The sequence below is a fragment of the Xenopus tropicalis genome, chromosome 3 (genome assembly GCF_000004195.4).
Source record: "Xenopus tropicalis strain Nigerian chromosome 3, UCB_Xtro_10.0, whole genome shotgun sequence".
Lineage (NCBI taxonomy): Eukaryota > Metazoa > Chordata > Amphibia > Anura > Pipidae > Xenopus > Xenopus tropicalis.
The window spans coordinates 47,943,154-47,965,420 of record NC_030679.2 but is presented as its reverse complement, the minus strand read 5'-3'; the positions used below and the strand labels follow the sequence as shown (position 1 = coordinate 47,965,420).

The 22,267-nt window shown below is 40.0% G+C and overlaps 1 protein-coding gene across 1 annotated transcript; it reads left to right on the top strand.

Moving 5' to 3' along the window:
- The first annotated feature begins 132 nt into the window (after nucleotides 1-132).
- Nucleotides 133-21,930, top strand: gfra3 (GDNF family receptor alpha 3). The gene is made up of 8 exons (XM_002936849.5): nucleotides 133-564; nucleotides 10,568-10,822; nucleotides 11,214-11,300; nucleotides 14,947-15,292; nucleotides 16,739-16,848; nucleotides 17,334-17,468; nucleotides 20,241-20,335; nucleotides 20,700-21,930. Exons 1-8 carry the CDS (start codon nucleotides 525-527, stop codon nucleotides 20,880-20,882), a joined length of 1,251 nt encoding a protein of 416 aa, XP_002936895.1. The 5' UTR covers nucleotides 133-524; the 3' UTR covers nucleotides 20,883-21,930.
- The last annotated feature ends 337 nt before the right edge of the window (nucleotides 21,931-22,267 follow it).

Sequence of the window (22,267 nt, the reverse complement as noted above, 5' to 3'; positions counted from 1 at the left end):
AAAAAGAGACTCCTGCCAGTGAAAGGACATTAGTACAAGCAGCTCTGTGTGAGTGTGTGAGTGTGTGTCTGTGGGTGTGTGAGGGCGGAGGCAGGACACAGACTGGGAGGGATCCTCATCACAAAGTGCACAGCTCCGCTGCCCCAATGACTCTCACAGAAGGAACAGGGTACATCAGTGTGTAACACAGGCATAGCTGAAACAAGTCCAGTTATTGCTGCAGAGGATACTAGCCTTCCATTGGCAATGAAATCTGGGACTCTCTGTAGAGGGTGAAGGAGTCGTGGGTACTGGAGTGCCAGTGTAACTTGGGGAACTTTATTTTTGGATTGTTTAACACCTGCTCTATCCTGGCTGGATCTGTGTAAAGTGTATTAATGGTATTTGCTGCAAAATTTATCAGCCCTTTTGTGTGATGAGAAGATTCCCTGGGTGATCATTCAGGGGCTGCAAGCGACTGCTACCCACCTAACCTGGAGCTGCGGATAAGGTGACTGGAGGAGGCTTGGTTGTTTCTGTCCAACATGAAGTTTCTGGAGATCATCTTGCTCATTGCAGGGACTGGTAAATGTCTATTTTAAACCATTAACTGGAATTTGCTTTGAACAGTCCAGTCAAAAGCTAGAAACGTATTTGGGTTAGCAAGGAACTAGAAAAGGATTTAAACCTGCCTGGCCTTAGGGTCTCTGTTTTGAATATATTTTTCAAGGAATTTGAATCAATGAATTGTAGTCTGGAAAAGTTTTAAGTAATGCTTATTTTAGGATCTGATCAAGAGAATCAGACCACCTGCTTTGCAGGAATAGTCTCCCATATGAACAGGCGGATCAGTCAAGGACTGGCACTTTGACAGTTCCACCTGTGCTGCAGGGATTGTAACCTGTGTTGCTGTCACACTTTCCCAGCACTAGGCAGGCATCTACTGATCCGCTTTGTAGGCTAGGTTCTCAGCAGTTGGCAAACATAAAATCTTATGCTTAGTAGTATAGTAGCAATATAAGTAGTAGTAGTATAATTTATCATTAACATTTAAATGCCACTCAATCTCTGATAGTAGCAGCTGTGATGTAGATGACTTTGAATTGTTGTAGGCACTGGCAATCAAAATGCATAGTGTTTTATAGCTATGATACAGTGGTGCCTAGTGTGCTATAGCTGTGATACAGTGTTGCCTAGCGTCCTATAGCTCTGATACAGTGGTGCCTAGTGTCCTATAGCTCTGATACAGTGGTGCCTAGTGTCCTATAGCCCTGATACAGTGGTGCCTAGTGTGCTATAGCTCAGATACAGTGGTGCCTAGTGTCCTATAGCTCTGATACAGTGGTGCCTATTGTCCTATAGCTCTGATACAGTGGTGCCTAGTGTGCTATAGCTCTGATACAGCGGTGCATAGTTTCCTATAGCTCTGATACAGTGGTGCCTAGTGCGCTATAGCTCTGATACAGCGGTGCATAGTTTCCTATAGCTCTGATACAGTGGTGCCTAATGTCTTACAGTTATGACTTTTTTCAGTTGTAGAAGAAAATTTCACTGTATTCAGGAAAATCATAATGACCCACCTTAAAGAGGGGACTTATTTTGGGTCTCTAACCATAGGTTAGGAATCCCCAACAGCGATCACCAGGGATAAAAAGCGATTGCTTGAATAAAATATGCATTACTATTAATATATACAGGTATTTAGAATACGCCAAGATATTCTTCAGCATTGTACATCAAATGGTTATATATATTAAACACACAAGAAAAATACAAAAACAACCAATACAAGAGGTAAAGAGACCCTGCACAACAGAGCTTACATGTTGGGAGTTTTGATGCCCAAGATAACATCATTTGGTGTTGCCCTACAGGTTACTTGTTGAGTATAATGGTTGTAAAGGAAACGGCACATTTGTTACAAAATGCTTTTCATTACAACAGCATCTGTAGCAGCTCAGTGAGCAAGCAACAGGAATTGCTTTCCTACTATACCTGTATAAGAAAAAACATACACTTGGTATAATGTAGTTTTGCAGACAGTTAATTTACCATTCAGCTCAAAACCTGTAGCCTACTATACCTTGCATCCCATAGACAGCTAAAGGTTAATGAAAATTTTAAGAGTTGTAGTTTCCCACTAAGAGTTGCAGGCTGCCCGTCCCTGCTCTACAATGAGCAAAGCATCTCATCATTTTTAACATACTGAATGAGCTCATACAATATCACACTGTGCCCTTTCACATTCAGTAAAAGGTAAATTAATCTATTAACAGACAGTTTAGCTAATCACATTTGGCACTAGGAAATGTGATAATATACTGCCAATATACCCCATGAGGTTAGATTGGCGTTTCCTTTGCTTACAGAAGCCAGGATGTAGTCCCATGGGTATTGTTTCCTTTAATTGCCAGTGGATAATATGGAAGATGTACCGTGGAGCTAAAACGCCCCGGTGGGAATACCGCCTCCAGCTACTATGTTATTGTGTTTTGTCAAGCAACACATGTTAGAAGTTGAGAATGCGGATAAGAAGATGCCCTGGAGAATAGCAAAATAGATTGTACAGTATAGGAGTGTACTGGTGGCACTATATCAATAAACATAAATACACAGGTAATAAAGAGCTTATTGTAGTTCCCCAGAACACTTGGATAATAAGAATCCCAGGCAGATAGGAGTTATTCAATATGTAGTTTGTGGCCAGACCTCTAGAAGTGGATGGGGGGGGTGGGTAAATTTGTGTGGATTGCCTGCTACTGCCACTGCTACTAATTGTTTGACTTTATGAATTTAACAATGCTTTGTGGAGGGGCTGAATGCAGCATGATAGCTAACAGAGTAGCGGAGCATTCAGCTTAGTGAATAACCTGCCCAGCACACCATTTCAGCTGCTTTTTTAAAGTGTATGATTGTGCTGTCTGAATTCTTGCACTTCACAGAACGCCACCATTAACATGTTTGTGTATGGTTTTTTGTGTGATATCTGTACATTACACTTATAAAAGATGCTTAGTATGAGGTTAAATGGATATTACTTTTCTAAGTTTTGCAGATGTTTAGTAAAACATATTGGCAGAAGGTTACTATAAACAGGGCACCTTTTTATCTGGACTTTTGTTTTTATTCAAACGAAAAGGAGCTACTTTACTGATTTATCTCCCAAGTAAATATAATATCTCATCCATACACTCTCCCATATTCATTTTCCTTTTTACTTATAAGAGCTTCTATATGTAAGAAACCATATTTATAGAGAACAAGGAGAACCTTTTGCTGCACCTAAAAGAAAAGTAAAAAAATAATTTCTAAATCCATTACTGAATTACCAATCCATATGTTTTGCAGGGCTGTCCAACCTGAGAACTGGGGGTAAATGAGGCTATTTTAGCTCCTTGGGTTTTTTATATCCTCAAACTTTTTTGTATGAAACAGACCCAGGCCAAGTAGCTTTAGTACCTAAAGGCAGAGGTTGCCTCCATACCACAACACCTTTACCTGCTGTCTGGCAGTATAAGTGAAGAACACGCCAAAGAAAGGGAAAGGAGAAACAAGGGGCTGTTATTCACAGATAATTGTATTTGAACCATGATTTACAATTTCTGACATTTCTCCCAACCTTCCCAAAATGGTTGTGCACTAGGCACATGCGTCTATTAGTTGCACCCCTATGTGGCCCAACAATATTTGCTGTTATGGCTTTTTTGGTCCATCCTGTATAATAGTTTGGACAGCACATGTGAAAGACCCTTACTGTTCCATAATTTGACACTACACCCCATGTTTCTTTTCCAACATGCAGTGGTTGTGTTACTGAGTTTAAACTTGCAGAATATCTTGCCTGAAAATGATCCATCTAAAATATAGATCAGGTAAAATATAGGTCAGCTGACCTGTAGGAAAGCCCAACTTGGTGGTTGTTCTATTAAAAAGAAACCTAGAAAGCCCATGTAACACCGTCATGCCTCACCAATAAAAGGAAAATTAAGAGAAGATCAATGTATCTAGAAATTTCATAACTGCTAGAAAGAATTTCTAATAATGAAATTAGGAAGATGTAGAGACTGATAGTTTTATTGATCACGTGTGCATCTGAAAATGGGGCAAAATACCTCAACCACAGTTTTATGGTGATTATAAAGTCACGAGGTATGCAGGAATGTATGTTTAGTTGGAAATCATCCCTCACAGAATGAATAGGGTGCTGTGTCAGTGCACTCCACACCCAGGTATTGCTGTAAAACACCCCCTCCTCAAGAAATTGCTTTTAGATAGAGTCTGGGAACCTCAAGTTCCAAAAAATTGCCATGATTTATCCTGAGGGAACCATAGTGATCAAAAGACACCATATGCCATTTCCTTTAGAGGGTAATAATGTGTGCATTACTTTTGTGGCACAAGTGCATCTTGCATCATTTAAACAACTGTACTTTGTCCCTTTTTTGCAATATACTTACCTAAAATAAAAACTACATTTCCATTTTATACTGTTTAGGATAATGTGTCCTTTAGATGGACCATCCATTTAATAAAACAGTTCTCATTTCATATAACAAGTATTGATTTAGTGGTGCTACATACATTTCTTACCCATACTCCATCCACTCCCACCTATTTAACATTTCCATGTCCTTGACCTCCTGCCTACCAAATGAAGCAACAGAAGAGCATGGTAATTACTTACCTCATTTTTCTATGAGGTCATTTGAACAGATTTACCTTGCATAATAACATTTTTGTCCTCTATTACAGCTCCTCATAATGTATTCTGTAGATTGTACAGTCCTGTCATTGGCACCAGTGAAATGTACGTACATGAAAGATCCTTATGAAAAGTACAAGACATGAGCCTGAGTAGCCCACCAGGATTTAAGGGCCACTGTACTCTTATATCGTCCTGCAGAAGGAAATATCTATGCTGATAAAGCATATCTCACTGCAGAGGCTTTTAAAAGTGGTGGCAGCCCCATGCAGCCAGAGGTAGCATAAGGGATGCCGCCCCCTCCCACCCCTCCATGCTCTGTTTTTTGCAGGGACGAGAGGAGTTGCATCACTGGTGCAGATAGTTCAATAGTGCTGTTTACAATAGAAGAGTCGAAATTCCAATTTGAGCTCTTGAAGTTATCAGGATTGGCTTTTTTCCACCCCTGGTAACTTCAGGGGCATTGCCACACCTCATGGCAGCAGCACCACTGCATCTGGCCACCAATTTTCCTTTACATACAATACCTCTTGGGCTATGCCACCACAAGCAGCACTAAGTAGCTTTTTCTAATGATAGTATTATAGACATACTTGTGACTGGTAATCTGTGGATTCTGGCAAATTCCAGAAGGGCTGCTGTAAGATGCCATAGACAGTCACTATTTATTGGGCTGGTGGGAGGTTGTCTGGTTACAAGAGGGCTGTTTTACTGGAGTTATAAGCTTGTGACTAGCCAGAGCCAATGGTAATTTAGAACTAAAGCTGGCTATACAGGTATTTTGTTTGGTACAATTTCTACTGAACAGTGCTGCGTACATAAGTAGCGCTTTATAACTAAAGGTATACATACATACATACATACATACAATTTGGTACTTGTATTCTGACCTGACAATTTCATCCAGTATCTATGTATGATGAATATATGTTAACTGGTTGATAAGTAAGGTTTGAAAATTCTATATGTCAAAGCACCAGATGAGGATGTGAGGACCTGCCCCATATATTCCTTACTTTCTGCTGTTCTGATTATTTACTCTGTTAGCCTAAATGAATATATCAAAAGAATGCTATTTATGGCTTCTGTATCTAGAGGCCAATTGATCACATACCATATGGGATTTGGTCAGTAAATGATCACCCTAATATAGTGTGAAAATAGTAACTGTTGGAATTGAGGTGGAACCAATAAAAGAGCCTACAGAAGAAAATTCCAGATACCAACAAGCCCAAATTCACTAGGGGAGGCTCACTAACTAGCAAGATGTTTTTACTCTGAGTGAAAGCTCTCCAGTGCTTGTACAGCTCCACTGAGACTCTTTAAAAGGTGCCTGAAAACCTTTTCCCTTAATTACAAACAATAAAGAATTGCACTCGCTGACTGTCTTTGTTCAGTTCAGTGCTTTGCAACTGCCAGTGCAACTGAAATATTTTCTAGGATTATAAATGGACTTAGTGGAATACTAGAAATATTTTTATAATTTTTTTTTATATAAAGCCAATGCAATATACAGAGCTGCAAAGCTGAAATTATTTTTGATAATACATTTGTGTAGGTTGCTTTAAATTGGGGAAGCAACCTTAGTAAGGATATAGAACATGCTCAGCCTTGGAGGTTAATTTACACTATATTGTTTGATCTAGCCTACCCAAGAGGTTTGACTCATCAGATCACAATTTTCCATAGTTGGTTGCATGTAACAACATACAATTAAATACAAGCAGCTGTATAGGGCAAGAAAGGATCATTTGTATACAATAAGCTGCTGCTCAATGATGGGTAATATATTGTACTGTATATATTAATAACTAACTTGGAACAATACCTTATACGCTATTCATCACTAGTGCAGAGAGCCAATTTAAAAATTGTAATTTCAGCTGTTGAAGTTTAACAGGATCAGTTTTTTGCCACCCCTGGTAAAGTCTGGCTGCTGCCACCTTATGGCAGCAGCACCCCTGGTTTCCCCTTCTGTCTCCCACCCATCCACTAACTTGCGTGTCATGCAGATACGGATAGGGTTCTGATTATCTGAAAAAATCTGGAGCTTGGTGCAGAAAGCAGTGTTCCCTATGGCACAAGTGCACAGTAAGTGAACTAAGGGGTGCCCTATTGCACCCACCCTATAGCACCCTACTTGCGTCCCAGAAAATAAAAAAGGATGCCATCTGGCTGTAGCTCAGGTTTCTTTACCATTATCTCAGAGAACCCAGATACAGGGGGGAATTCACCAAGATGGAGTAAAGTAAAATTGAAGTAAGAATGGTTTTTGGTGTTAAATTGTGAAGAAAAAGCAGCAAATTTAGGGGCACATTTACTAAGACACGAATCTGAACCGAATTGGAAAAATTACGATTTGAAAACGAACAATTTGCGACTTTTTTGTTTTTTTTGCGATTTTTTCGGCGTCTTTACGACTTTTCGGAAATTGTTGCGACTTTTTCGTTACCAATACGATTTGCGCGAAAAAACGCGAGTTTTCCGTAGCCATTCCGAAAGTTGCGCAAAATCTGGCGATTTTTTCGGAGCGTTAAAACTTGCGCAAAAAGTTGCGCCTTTATCGTAGCGTTAAAACTTAAAAGGTGCGACGTTTTGTGCAAGTTTTAACGCTACAAAAAAATCGCAACTTTTTTGCGCAAGTTTTAACGCTAATGAAAAAACGCCAGATTTTGCGCAACTTTCGTAATGGCTACGAAAAACTCGCATTTTTTCACACAAATCGTATTAGTAACGAAAAAGTCGCGACAATTTTCCGAAAAAATCGCAAAATACCGATCATTACGAAAAAAACGCAATCGGACGCATTCGGCCCGTTCGTGGGTTAGTAAATGTGCCCCTTAGTGTGTACAGCTTTTTTGGAGGTTAGCATTACATATTTGTTTCAGACAAAACTGTCAGAATAACGTACAACAATTTGAATTTGGTGTAAGTTTTTAGGTGTTATTATCAATATTTTGTGTTATTAATGTGAAATTCAGAAATATGGGGTTACATTGTCCACATTACATTACCCTTAACTTACTGGGGCAGAAGTGGTGATATTGAGCTTGAATAAAACTGATTTGTTGGCTTTCATAACACATTCACAAACCATTATCACCACTTTTGTGCATTTGTCTTTTTAAAAATACATTTTTTTTTTTTACATCTTGGGGGGTAATTCACAAAGGTGGCAAAAAGTAAACTCTATTAAGGAAGATTAATGGCATACAATTTCTGTAATGATAACATCATATTTACAAAAGCTCCAGTGTATGCTTTTCTTGCACGCATGATGGTAAATTGTCATTCTGTGGGCCACTTTGATACAGCTGTAGTCAAATGCTGTAATAAAAAACAAAACAACTTTGATTTGTTACGGCACATAATCATAAATATTAAGATACTTCAAGCAAACTATCGCCTGCTGCTCCAAATGTCATATCAGCAAAGGTCACTTATGCTCAAAGCTTAGGACAAATATGCACAACACGCAGATCACAGGTTATAAATTAACCCTATTGTTTTCCTGATAAGGGCAGTTTAACCAATATATATGAAGGCCACAGATGATTACTGTTAAGCAAATGAAAGCTTCTCCATCTGGAGTGATGTGGTGACTGATCCTTCCATCTGGCCTCGTGTGTGGGGAGTGGGTGGTTTGCAGTCCAAGGGACATGAAGCCAGAACGTGGATCATGCAAGGTGCTTGTCACCAGCTTATAATGTTATTTACATAGCTATTAGGTAAAGGGGAGATCTGCCCAGAACATGATGTCCAAAAGCAGCAACATTTGATTTTGATAAAAAAAAATTGAAAGCACCTAAGCACAAATAGGCATTACTTCTCTCACTACTTTCCCCAGTGTGCTGGAACAAGCATTAAATCCCTAGCACTAAAATTGTTGTAGAATGCAGTGATGGGGAATAACAAAAATAATCTATTTACTAACTGGCCACCAATGCTGAATTTTAGTAGTTATGTATTTGTAAACTTACAGCAAAACCTTTGACTACTGTTAAATGTTAAAAGCAAAAGTCTCGCTGGTTGCGGCTTTTACTGGGCCAAGGCAAATGTTATCCTTAATACCAAATACTCCTGATTTTAATTCTTTTCATATCATTTCTATTCCCGGGGATTTTCATTATAATCTTTCTACAAATAAAATGCACACCGACGAGGTCTCATGTTTCAGTGAAAAAAATCCACCTCCATGTAGGTCACCCTAAAACTTGAGGTATGTACAAGGCCTTGGCACCTCACTATATTCATCTAAATTCATGGTTTACTATCTGCCATAGACAGAGCTAACCAGGTGTGCACTGTGATAGACACATGGGACCCCAGTGATTTACTGACCAGGACCAGAAATTTCCACTGTGTCAGTGGAATGAGTACAGACAAAGCTTACTGCATAAAATACATTGATCTATGGGAGATGAATGTCTGCACAAGGGTACAGGCACTGAGCAGATATCACACGTGTCTCCTTGGTTAAATTCCCTTAGTGCTTTGGGACACAAGATTTTAAAGCGTTAGTTCTCAATCTTTTATTTCCCAAGGCCTCACATGTCATACTCAACACTCAGGCCCTGATGTTTAGCATCATAAATTACAATCAGAGTTACAGATGCATTATCAGGTGCTATATACGAGGAACAAGGACTCCTTTCAGGCATTCTGGTATAGCTTAATTTCTTGGTCACTTATTTCAGCATACAAATATATGCTATACAATGGTATTATATTGTCTAGATATGAATTTGTGCCTGCAGAAAGAAGAAACCCTGATTATAATAGGACAATTTATCAGGAACAGTTCAGTGTAAGAATTAAATTGGGTAAAATAAAAAATATTTGTAATAGTTCAGGAAAAATGCTTCAGTTATCTAGGGGTTACCTAGACCCCTCCCTCATTTTCTGAGCTCACATTGGATCCCTGACCAGGAAATGCCATTTCTTTCTTTGGAAAGACTAAAGTCTATTACCTAGCTCCCTGTCAAGTTGTACATAAATAAATTGTTGTCTGTCCTTCAAAGTCCTACGTTCCTTTGTGGTTCTCTATATAGCTGTCCTCATCTCCCCATACAATGCATCAGGGTCCTTATGTTTAACTTGAGACAATCTATTGACCATACAGTTCTTCACGAGAGCTCGCATAAAACCATTCTCTCTGATCGTACCACACCTCTGGAGAGATTATCATCTTGCTTCAGGAAAGCTTTTACTCTATTTTTAAACCTTCTTAACAATCTGTTTCTAGAGCTAGTCTTCTTCGGCAACAATACACCCCTGACTTAAGCACTTGCACCACCTTTATAGATTGTAAGTTTGGTGGGTAGAGACCTCATTCCAGTTGTAAATTAACACTCCTAGCACTTATGTATTTATTTTTACTGTTTAATTTACAATAATTGTGTCCATATTTTTGATTTATAAAACACTGATGTACACACACACATATATATATATATACATATATATATATATATATATATATATATATATATATAATAGAAAGAGTGCCGCACACACAGGGACTTGATACAAAAGAAAAAGTAGTTTTATTGAAAAAATTCCAACGTTTCGAGCACAATCTGTGCTCTTCCTCAGGTTTGTCCCTGAGGAAGAGCACAGATTGTGCTCGGAACGTTGGAATTTTTTCAATAAAACCACTTTTTCTTTTGTATCAAGTCCCTGTGTGTGCGGCACTCTTTCTATTATATTTTTGTTTTTTGACCTGCACCAAGGGCATTTGGACTTGTATAGGGTGTGCTCCTCCCTGTATACTATATATATATATATATACCATAGAAGGCCATCCGCCTTATGTGTCCATCTAATTAAAATGTGTGCACAGCATTTGTCTTAAAATGTAATCAGGGATATGTGTTTCTATTACAGTTACCATTTTGTATGCAACTACACCAGCACAAAGTGATTGCTTACAAGAAGAACAAGCTTGTCTGCAAGATGTACAGTGCAATTCCAGTTACCATATTTTCCAGGACTGCTCAAGTGGAGAAATGTCTAGTTCTAGGTGTCAGAATGCCGCTTTGGTTCTTCAGGAAAGCCCTTTGTTGGGCTGCAAGTGCCAGCATCGCATGAGAAGGGAAGAGCATTGCCTGAATGTCTACTGGACTGTCCATCCTGTACAGGGTAATTTGGGCACAAGTTCTGCTTCATACCAATGATCCAGTTCTTCCCCATATTGAAATTGCTACATATCAGTATTAATGTATCACCTCAAATAGGAGGCTCTTGTTTTTGGGGGGGGGTTTAAGTTCCCTTTTGTAGTCCAGCATTTGTTTAGTCCCCCATGCACACAATACCAGGTTTTTTTCTATAGGTTAGGACTATACCACATGGGCATCATGTACCTTACTGCTTGTAGCAGCCTATTCTTGAGTACATACCATAGGGCAGTGAGTCTATGCTAAAAATGTGTAGTCCATTGGTGTTTCCCAGAAAATACAGTGAAACCCACATCACCTGTATTGTACATGTCACACCTGTATCTAAATATGACTTTCTGTCTTCTATCACTCAGATGACTTGGTCTTTGATGAGTCTCCTTATGAAGAATCAGAGTTTGAAAACATGTTGACTTCAGAATACAGTCGCGTCATTGAGGATGGTAAGTTTATTTTCAGTGAAGAATTTTAGTAATATTGTTATACATGCAAGCAAATATAGAAATTAAGGTCCCCATACACGGGTCCCTTGGACCGATTCGGCAGCTTATCTACCAGTGTAGGAGCAGAAACGAGGGGCCTGGCCAACCGATATCTGGCCTGAAATTGGCCAGCTCTCGATCGGGCAGGTTAGAAAATTCCGTCGGATTGGGGACCGCATCGGCTCATTGACAAGACGACCAATATTCAAGGCTGTTATGATATCAGTCATCTCGTCGATCCACCATACACGCACCAAATATCATACAAAACCTTGTTTTGTATGGTAATATTGGTGAATGTATGGACAGCTTTAGGGCTCTGGCACATGAGGAGATTAGTCGCCCGCGACAAATCTCCCCGAAATGCCATCCCACCAGTGAGAATGTAAATCGCCGGTGGGATGGCATACGCGGCGCCTTGATTTCCCTAAAATTGCAGAAGTTGCCTTTAGAGGGATGGCATTTCGGGGAGATTAGTCGCCCGCAACAAGGGAGATTTGTCATGGGCGACTAGTCTCCCCGTGTGCCAGAGCCCTTAAGGTCCCCATACACGCTGAGATCTGCACCCGATATCCCCACCTACGGGTGGGCGATATCGGGGAGCGTGTAGTTAAAAAAAAAAAAATTTGATCGTTTGGCCCTGCGATTGAATTATACTGGCGGCAAGGGGCAGTCGGTTCGGGGACCGCATCAACGAGCCGATGCAGTCCCCAATCCGACGGAATTTTCTAACCTGGCCGATCGAGATCTGGCCAATCGTTTCTGCCCCTACACGAGCATATAAGCTGCCGAGTCGGTCCAAGGGACCTATATCGGCAGCTACAATCTGCCTGTGTATGGGGACCTTTAGAGCCCTGAGGGAATTTGCACTTAGGTTAAATAAAGACCAGTCTGGGAGACAAAGAACCGATTGAACAGAGAGTTATCTGCTTATTTGGTAAGAAGCCTGTCTCTGCATCTTATCTCTCTCTTTACAGACATCTGTGTTTGTGTGCCTTCTTGATAACGACTATTCCACAGACCTATTTTCACTTTCTAGTGCTATCTATTAGGTACGGCCACATGGGGCAGTTTTGTGGCCTGCGTATAAGCGCAAACAAAAAACAGCCTCTCTGCTCCAATTACCTCACTGCTGTGTCTCCACTCATTGATATTGTGTCGGCCTAGTTGCAGACACACTGAGTGGATTTTTAGTATGCATATGTGTACTGAAAATTCACTGTGTAGGTCTGCACCAAGGCTGACACCTTGTTTCTGGGTGCAGACACACCAGCGTGTGGATCAGAGGTGATGTTTCTTGGCCTATGATTATGTGGCAATGGCCTTAGAGTCTATATCCCTCACAATATTTCACCCATTATCTGCAGGCTGAATGGATGGGTGCAAAATGAGTTGCTGTACCCGGTGCATGAGCACCTTCGATAGTACCATTTATTCAATTCAGCAGCCCGAACAGATGGAACTGTATGAAATGAAGAGAAGCTGTGACATGTTACACTGGCAGATAAAATTCTGTAATGGGACAAATCATTTGAGATCTAGTAGGATTGTGATGCTCTGAGGAAATCCACCCCAGAACCTGGCATATGTGCTCATACGGTTAGGCAGTATAGCCAAAATTGTCAATCTCTCTAACCAAATCTGGGCATGTATGACTAACTTAGGGCTGGGCAGTGGCTCCAGGTGTAGTCACAACGGTAGGCTGAGGCAAGCGTGGGGGCTGATTCTTGGCCAGAATTTATCCTCAGGTGGATCATCAGCCTGATGTGGCAGTAGTAGCTTTAGGGACAGTCTACTGTAAGAATACCTTTGGCATTGTACTTTCATATGGTCATGGAACTCCTAGGATATTTATAATATCCTTAAATTTTAGGGGTATATTATTTACTATATAATACACAAGAACCATGAATCTCTTGTAAATTGTATCCTTAAAAACAGTGCTTAGTAATGCGCTAATAATGTATTAGTGATGCTTAGTTATAATCGGTGCTTAATAATGTAATTTGTTTCACATGATTCACTGAAACTTGTGTATTAATGTACCGCCTGTTTGTGGGTGTAGCCTCACATTGTTTTTCAAGCGCCCTTGCTCAGGGTCAGACTGGGCCGCCGGGACTCCCCCTGCCCGACCGCTCCTCCCCTGACGCGTTAAATGTACGCGCTCAGGGGAGGACTTCGGGTGGGGGGCCCTGTGAGGGGGTTAGGGGGGCCCCTGCAGGGGGGTTAGGGGACGCGGCCGGCGGGGGCACCTCCTGTATTGCCTCTTATTGTGAATCTGTTTCCTCTATAGCTACATCACTGCCCCTGTTGCAAAATATGAGGATATTATAAATCATCTTGGAGTTTCATGACCTGGTACTGTACAGAAGCACTCAGTCAAAGTCAATGGGCAATTTTTCTTACTCAAAGTCAATGGGCGTTTTTTGTGACAATTTCTTTGTCTTTTTTATTATGGACAATTTTTTTGCCAGTGGCGAAATGTGCAATTTCGCTGTGCATTCATGCCTGGTGAAAAAATTCTCTCATCACTATTTATTAGGTTTTATTAGTCAGAATACAAGTTTCTGCAAAGATTTCCAGATATCCCCTTGAGCCAAGAGTCCTCCTACTCTGACCCGGGTAGCGGTTATTGCTTTTTTACACCAGTCCTGAGGTTACTTGTACCTCTTGGAAATGCATGAAAATCACCTGAAATGAAGGAAGGATGACACTTGTTTATACAGAGCTCGTTGTCTAACTCCAGGGAGTGGGAAGCAGTTTGGGCAAAGACACATGCAGCAATTAGTCGCTGAGACTATGGTGGGAAACTTTTTAAAAAGTTGAGATGACTAATCGCCCCACGTGTATTCACCCTTAGGGTAGAAACAAAGCAATTTATTAGCAGTTTATGATAAAAATATAATTAAAAATATATAATTTTGGATTAAAAGAATAGTCAGAATACAATTTCAGTAACAGTCTTGTTTATTTGGCTCATGTTAACCATAAATGTGCATTGCCCCTTTAAGACTGATTTTGATTAAAAGCATAATCCTGAGAAACCAAGCAGCAGAGCAAAGGAAAATATTTTAAAGTGTTCAAATGGGATTGTGGGATGCGTGGGAAGAGAGAATAATAAACAGAATAATCTGCCAATAAATATGGTTAAACTCTTGGAAGATCATTTTTGCACATAATTCATTCAGAGCTGTCTGATGGGAAAGCATAGTTAATTGCTCTTACGCAGTGAGACCACCAGTGTTTCAGTGAAAATAAATTAAAGACAAACTTAATTTATATATAGTGTATATTATTATCTTCTTGCCAACAGGCCTGGACTGGCAATCTGTGGATTCTGGCAAATGCCAGTGCGGCTGCTGAAAGATGCCATAGCCAGTCACTGTTTATTGGGCTGGAGGGGGGCTGTTAGCGCCTCTGTGTACTTGAAATGCCAGGCAGGGCCCGGAAGTAGGGGTAGGCAGAAGAGGCACCTGCTTAGGGCGCAACAGTGGGGGGGGGGACTAGTCAGGGCAAGGTGGCCAGCCGGGTAGCCTAGGGCGCTCGGCTGATTTGGCCTGCCTCTGATGCCAGGGCCCATTTTGAACCCTAATCCTTATTATTACAGATCCCAGCCTGCTCAGCATGGACACTGATAATGTCTGCTTGCAACAAGCCAATATTTGTAGCTCCAACAACAAGTGCAGTCGCCATAAGACCTCCTATGCGAGCCTCTGCAACCAGCGAAATGCCGACGGGTCCTGTGACAGACGCAAATGCCACCGGCACCTAAGAAATTTCTTTGACAAAGTCTCTGAGGAGTTTACAAAGCGTCTCCTCTTTTGTCCGTGTGAAGAGAGTTACTGTGCAGAACGCAGAAGGCGAACTATCGTACCTGAGTGCTCCTTTGAGGAAAAATCCAAGAAAAATTGTCTGCAGCTCCAACACTCCTGTGTGGCAGACATAGTATGCAGGTAAATCATAGCTGGCACCATCTGTAAACATTGTAGAGGTATACCTTGCTGATGGGAAGCTGCCTACAATATGAGTCAATCATATACTGTATATATGGGCAACCACAAATATATATTGCTCTGTGAGGCTACATACATTATGCTTTTGTTACTTTTTAATGTTTATCTTTCTGTTCAGGCCCTATCCTATTAATCTTCCAGTCTGATTTAAACCACTGCTTGGTTGCTAGGGTACATTGGATCCTAGGTAGCTGCTCAAATTCTAAACTGAAGAGACCCACTGGAACAAAAATTTAACAAAATTATAAATAATAAAAATAACATTAATAACAAAAAAAGACCATTTACAAAGTGAGTCAGTATATTACTGAAAATAAAAAATAAAAAATTAAATTGAAATTTTGTGGAGAAATAGGACCCACAAACATCAATTCTACAGTATTTGCAATTACATAATATAAAGTCATCATTCTAGATAACAAATTCTAAGACTTAAAGTATTATTACAGGCAGGATCGGACTGGGGGGTGCCCATAGCCTCCCCCCCGGAGGGGCCCCCCTCGCAGGGCCCCCCACCCGACGTCCTTCCCCGAGTGCATAAATTTAATGCGTCAGGGCAGGAGCAGTCGGGAAGGGGGAGCGCCGCAAGGGTCGGGATTTTTCCCGGTGTCCCGGCGGCCCAGTCCGACCCTGATTACAGGCCAAGAGAAGTGGTAATAGGCATTTGTTTCATAGATACGAGGGTATCAAGCTAGTAAAATTATAATTTTATTAGAATCCTTGAGACTCACAACAGTACATCAGCCCACGAAGTGAAGATTTGCTTTGGATTCTCACACCGCTTGTGCTTCTTATTGACATAATTTGTTTCATGATTTGAAAGCCAGCTGCTTCAATTATTTCTGCTAGTGAATATTAAATCCTTAAAAAACAAAATCCTTGGGGTAAAGTTTCCAGCAACAGCCATGTTACAAAACATTATTAACAGCTGCTGGAAAATAGCAAATGAAGTATAATACCACTAGTATACACAGTTTATATAGGGGGAGAGGATAGCCAGAGCTACAGAGGTGATATAAGTGAGGTTTTTCCTTCACAATAATAAGCCCATCTCCCATAGACTCCATTTTAATCAAATAATTCAGAATTTTAAAACTAATTAAAAAACTTTTTCTTCGTAGTAATAAAACAGTACCTTTTAATTGATCTCAACTAAGATATAAATAATCCTTATTGGAGCCAAGACAATCCAATTGGGTTTAATTAATGTTTTATTGATTTTTTAGTAGACTTAAGGTATGGAGATCTGAATTACAGAAAGACCCCTTATCTGTAATACCCTTGGTCCCAAGCATTCTGGATAATGGGTCCTATATCTATATAATATATATATATTATACTGTGTACAGCTATCAACAGTATCACTCACTACTTTTATCCTTTTAGATCACATTTGGCGGATTTCCAGAAAAACTGCTTTCTGTCTGACAAAACCTCAAAAGAGTGTCCCCCTGAAAAGTATGGTGCTTGTCTGCAGTCCTATATCAGGATGATCGGTAACCATTTTCTTCCTTTTATAATATGAAAAATAACTTCTGATGAACGAATGAGTATTACATCTCCATACAGCCTAAGTGCGTTCATTTGTGCACAGTTATCCCCTCTATTGGCTTCCATCGTTCTCACTCATCTACAATAGGAATGTGTAATATGGATGATACTGTCCAATCCTATGCACATAAAGCCAATTCCTGATTATTTCATGGATTTTCAGTGACTTGAAATCTAATAGTAGTGTTGTCTATGATTGTGTTCATACATATTACCAGATTTACCAGAAATTATCAGAATTCTTTAAATCAAAAACAAAAAATTCAACCTATGAGTTGGTTAGTCTTAAGGAAAACTCCATCACCCCAGATCCAAAAATATGTGATATTTCAGTTCCCAAAATGACTTTCTATAAAAGGTACACATTCTTTGCCCACATTTTTCTAGTATTTACACGATCCATTATTAAAGTCTGAATTTCTTTAAATAGGTACTGTGATGACTCCAAATTACATTAACAACTCTAGCATGGATGTGTCTCTGTGGTGCACCTGTGATGGCAGCGGCAACCAGCGAGAAGACTGCAACACAGTGCTTGGAATGTTTGCCAACAACAGGTGCTTCAGTAAGTCAAACCACCAGCAAACTCTCACTCATGTACACACACCAGTCTCTTTAGAACCTTTAAAAAGAAAGCCATTGGGGAGGAGCTTCAGTTTATGATCTAGCTGTTGAAGAGATGCAGAATGTTGAGAAACTGCATTACAGTCTGGTCTGCTCAGCTGCTGTTAGCCGCAGTTACATTCCTACTTGTCTGGGAAAGTCTTTTTGAAGCTCATATAACAATGACAAGTAAACTGCAAAAAAACCCCAAAACTTAAAAATAAATTTGTTTACAAAATGGCACCTACAAATTTTAGATCGATTTCTTGTAGGTTTCTGGATCTTGCATTATCAGGGCCAGTGTACCCTATTATCTGTAGGGACTTTTGATTTTCTTGATTGCTGTTTTAATTTTAATAGACCAGAAATGCATAGTGGAAAAGGCTGCGCAGCTGTTAATGGCCAAACATTCATGTCTAATAAAGTGGCAGCTGTGCTATCTGAAAAATGAGACAAAAGTAACTTAGACTTTAGAGCCCTCAGCCATTCCTTGTGGCATTTGTAATTCTGCAGATTTATGTCTCATTCTAGGTAACAAAATATTTGGTATTTAATGAGAGAAGCAGAATCTTTAGGAAAGTATTAAAGGGGCAGAATACCACCTTCTCAACATCAATAAATATGGCTTGGCCATGTTTAGGCATACTTGTCGCCTATTGTTTAATCACAAAACAAATAGTGATTTTCTGTTATTTCTAAACCAGGAAAACAGGTAAATTAAACTCCTCCTCGACTGGTCCTTGTGAGGGAGATAATTAAATTAACAGGAGATAATCCCCCTGCATAATGGACTTCTGTTTTTCTGTGCTCTTGTAATCTGATTATCTACACTGGTGATCCCCAACCAGTGGCTCAGGGGCAACATGTTGCTCCCCAACCCCTTGGATGTTGCTCTCAGTGCCCCCAAACCAGGGAGTTATTTTTGAATTCCTGACTTGGGGGCAAGTTTTGGTTGCATAAAAACAAGATTTCCTACCAAATAAAGCCCCTGTAAGCTGATAGTGTGCATAAAGGCCCCTAATAGCCAATCACAGCCCTTATTTGGCTCCTCCATGAACTTTTATGGTGCTTGTGTTGCTCTCCAAGTATTTTTACATTTGACTGTGGCTCACGAGTAAGAAAGGTTGGGGAACCCTGATCTACACAGTAAGAACCAAACATGGAGCAGCTGCCCCATTTGTCCTGTTCAAGAAATAGCAAAAAAATATTTTTTTTTTCATATTTAAACAATAGACAGAACGTATGCTTAGCAAAAGCCCTAATCAATGAAAGGAACTGTTTATATTGCACACACAAGGGGCATGGGCAAAAGTCTGGTACACTTGTATTCATGGGGGGCCCATATAAATAACTTGTGCAGGACCCCAAAGTTTTTTGATGGCAGCCCTAGGTAGAAGTATGCTAGAAGCTTTTTTAACTAACTGCATAGCACCACTGTTGCTCACCCTGGCATTTGTATATATTTGTGGAGACATACTATCTGAAGTCTTTTGTTTGAGTTGCCATCTGACCACGGTTGGGGAGAAGAATTGTTATCACATAAGGAGCCCGCTGTAGGCGACTTTCTGATTATCTATACTAACAGGTTTGCAGGACAGTTTCTGTAATAGAGCAGGTTGCATTTTTAGTCTCAAACATATTTATAAAGAGCAAGCATTTAATCTTTTATTTCCCATACTCTTTCATCCACAGGAGTCAGGGGTTACAGCTGTTACAGATCATACATTTATCTCATCTTGGCTAGTGTACAGGACATTAAACCTGTGTCAAGATCTCACACTGTGTAAATTATTAGAAACAGACTACATGAAGCATCACTGTGAATGCCTACCCTTCTACAGAAATGGAATGTATTATGATTTGGATATTTCATGACTATAAAAAGCTTCCTTTCTTCCTTTTAATTTCTGTCCTTCTCTAGCAGTAACAATCTATACATTATAAAATGGGTGTGTAATGTGCTGCGTGAAATGTAAAACATTTATTAAATGACCACATTATTCCCACTTTATGTAGAAAGTAAGAAAAATGATCTGTAGCTTTTAATGAAATGTGATCATTATTTTTCTAAATTTTTATAAAAGAACAAAAGTATCAGAATCTCTAAGACCAACATGTTTTAGGGGTGAATTCTATGAATATAAAAATGTCATACAAAGATGCCAGTGGAGTCATGCAATGTGTGGAAAATGCCACAGGGGCTGCTGTAAGATGCCGGACAGTCACTATTTATTGGGCTGGCGGGGGGCTGTTTGGGTCTCTGTGTACTTGGAATGCCAGGGCCTATTTTGAATTCCAGGCAAGGCCGTGCTGGACCAATGGGTGGGCAGTGAAAAAAAATCTTAATGAAAGCAGAAGGGTAAAGTTCTCTGTCACTTTCACTGAAAAACATGAGCAATGTGGTATTATGTAAAGAAAGGCAAGCTGCTGTGAAATGGGAAACTAGGATAAAAAACTGCCTCCTGCATGAAGGCCAATGGTAGTATAGTATTTTTTGCTGATAAAACCCTACTATTTGTTGCTAAGGGGGATTGGGGATGTATGCCAGTCATGATAATTTAGTCCACTTGTCTCCAACTGATATGAATTACTGGTAAAGCCAGTTTTATTTGCCAGGGCATGAGTTACCTTGTAGAATGCTAGAGGGGTTCTCATTTATAATTAATTGTCAGTCACATTCACATGATCTGGTAGATTATAACTTGTTAAAATTATGAATTCTCTTTTCCTACAGAAAATGCCATTGCTGCTGAGATAAATCGTTATACTCAACCACAACCAGAAGTCATACCACAACCTAGTACAGTTGTTATTTCAGCACCTGTAAAGGTAAAAATAAGCCAAATTGTTTTAACTTGATATTCTTACTCTCTGAAAGAGAATAAATACTGTTAGGCATTGGGAATAATAAGGATTAGACAGAGGGATATATGGATTACGCATGGCAATTAAGTGTAGCAATGCAGATGCTAAGGTCACACTAACTACTAGAAATGTGTGTCTGCCCTATAAATGCAATGTTGATCCAAATATGTTAAAATGTGACAATTGTATCTTGCTAGTATGAAAGCTGTTTTGTAGTCTTTGTCAGGGAATTATCTAGGAAGATGCATTGTTTAGATGTAGGTCTAAGAAATGGGTTTTGTATGCTCAAAAGTGCAACTAAAAATCATAAATACCTCCATTTTTATAGGCAACTGATCAAGATAACTTTGAGGTGGATGGCTCAACAAAAGTGCTGATTCCTAACATAAATGATGGGGCTGATAAAGCATCATATGGAAAGTCAAATACAGCATCGGGCGTGTCTTGTCCATCATTGGCTTTGACCCTGCCAATACTCCTTTGGCTCTCAAACGTGTTCTATATGTTGTAAACCAACCCAGACAAACTCACATTCATCCGTAGCACAATGTTATCAACTTCATCTGATTCATAAGAATATGGTCTGACCCAGGACATTCCCGTTTGAGAAGCCTAGTAGAACGTTGGAGATGTCATTCATAATTCAGCTTTATTGCTGTGATTTAGGTACACTAATAGACTGATGAAAGCTGCCTGTCCAGCAATGAAAGCCTTAAGCCATGTAGCTTTGTAAAGGAACACTGATTGCCATCTTTCTTCAGCTGCAGAGACTTCTGGTAAATAGATAGAGATTTAAGAAGACAAATAACTGTCTTTCATCACAGGAACATTCAAAACGTAAGACTACAATGGATTGGGAATGAAGAGATTATTTACATGCTTATCCTGTCAGTGTAAAATGCTTCTCAGTACATTGGAAAAGACTGTTGTGGTTTAAATGTTCCAGAAATAGCCAGATTTTTCAAAATTAAAGCCTACATAAAACTGATATCATTTAAAAATGAGCCCTTAATGGCATACATATTTGGGGTTTGTTGTAGCTTTCCAGTCAATCACAGTGAAACTTGTGTAAATAGTTGGCTGTCTCTTGTGTGATGTGAGCTGACTGGCTGCGGGCCGGCCAGTTGTATTGTTTTTGATTTGCAGGCCAAGTGAATCACACGGGAAGCTGAAGGGCAGTTCAGCCCTTATAACAAATTGTAACTGCAGTCTGAGTGCAGACTGATAGACACGTCAGTCCAAATTGCTGAAGGAAGGGCCCCTGCATGGAGCTATGATTACAGAAGATTTGGATGACTACCTTACTCCATGGGTGGCTGGGATAAGCAAAGTCAAAATATGATTATTTCCTCTAACCAATGTACTCATTACAATAAACTTGTATGGTGTTATGTGACAAGGAACCAGCCAACTAGTTTCTGAATTGCTATCAGGCTTCTGTTGGGGTGGGTTGTATGCCATGTAAGTAAAACCATATTTATATGTTTTACCACTGTGGCTTTTGTGCATTTTGAACACTACATTCCTGTTTAAAGTGAAAATACACTCTTTTTATAGGCTTTTGGCTTACTTTCACCTTATTTTCCTTTAAAGCTATTTTTCAGTTAAACCTAAAGGGATAGGTTATCTTGCTGAACAACCCTTACATCTGTACAGTGTTGGACTGGGGTAGAAGTGGCCCACCGGTGCTGCAACTTCAAAACCCCCCTCACAATCTCCAGGCCCCCCCGACATACGCATAAACCCCATCCCTCGTGATCTTGCACGTTGATAACTTTTGCCTCTGTACAGCCAAATCTTTCATAGTCGGTACAGGCAGGGGTACAGGCAGGGGGGCTTGCTGGATTAGCGGGGGCTCATGAGGGCTGTAGCCCACTGGGTTTTCTCCCGGTGCCA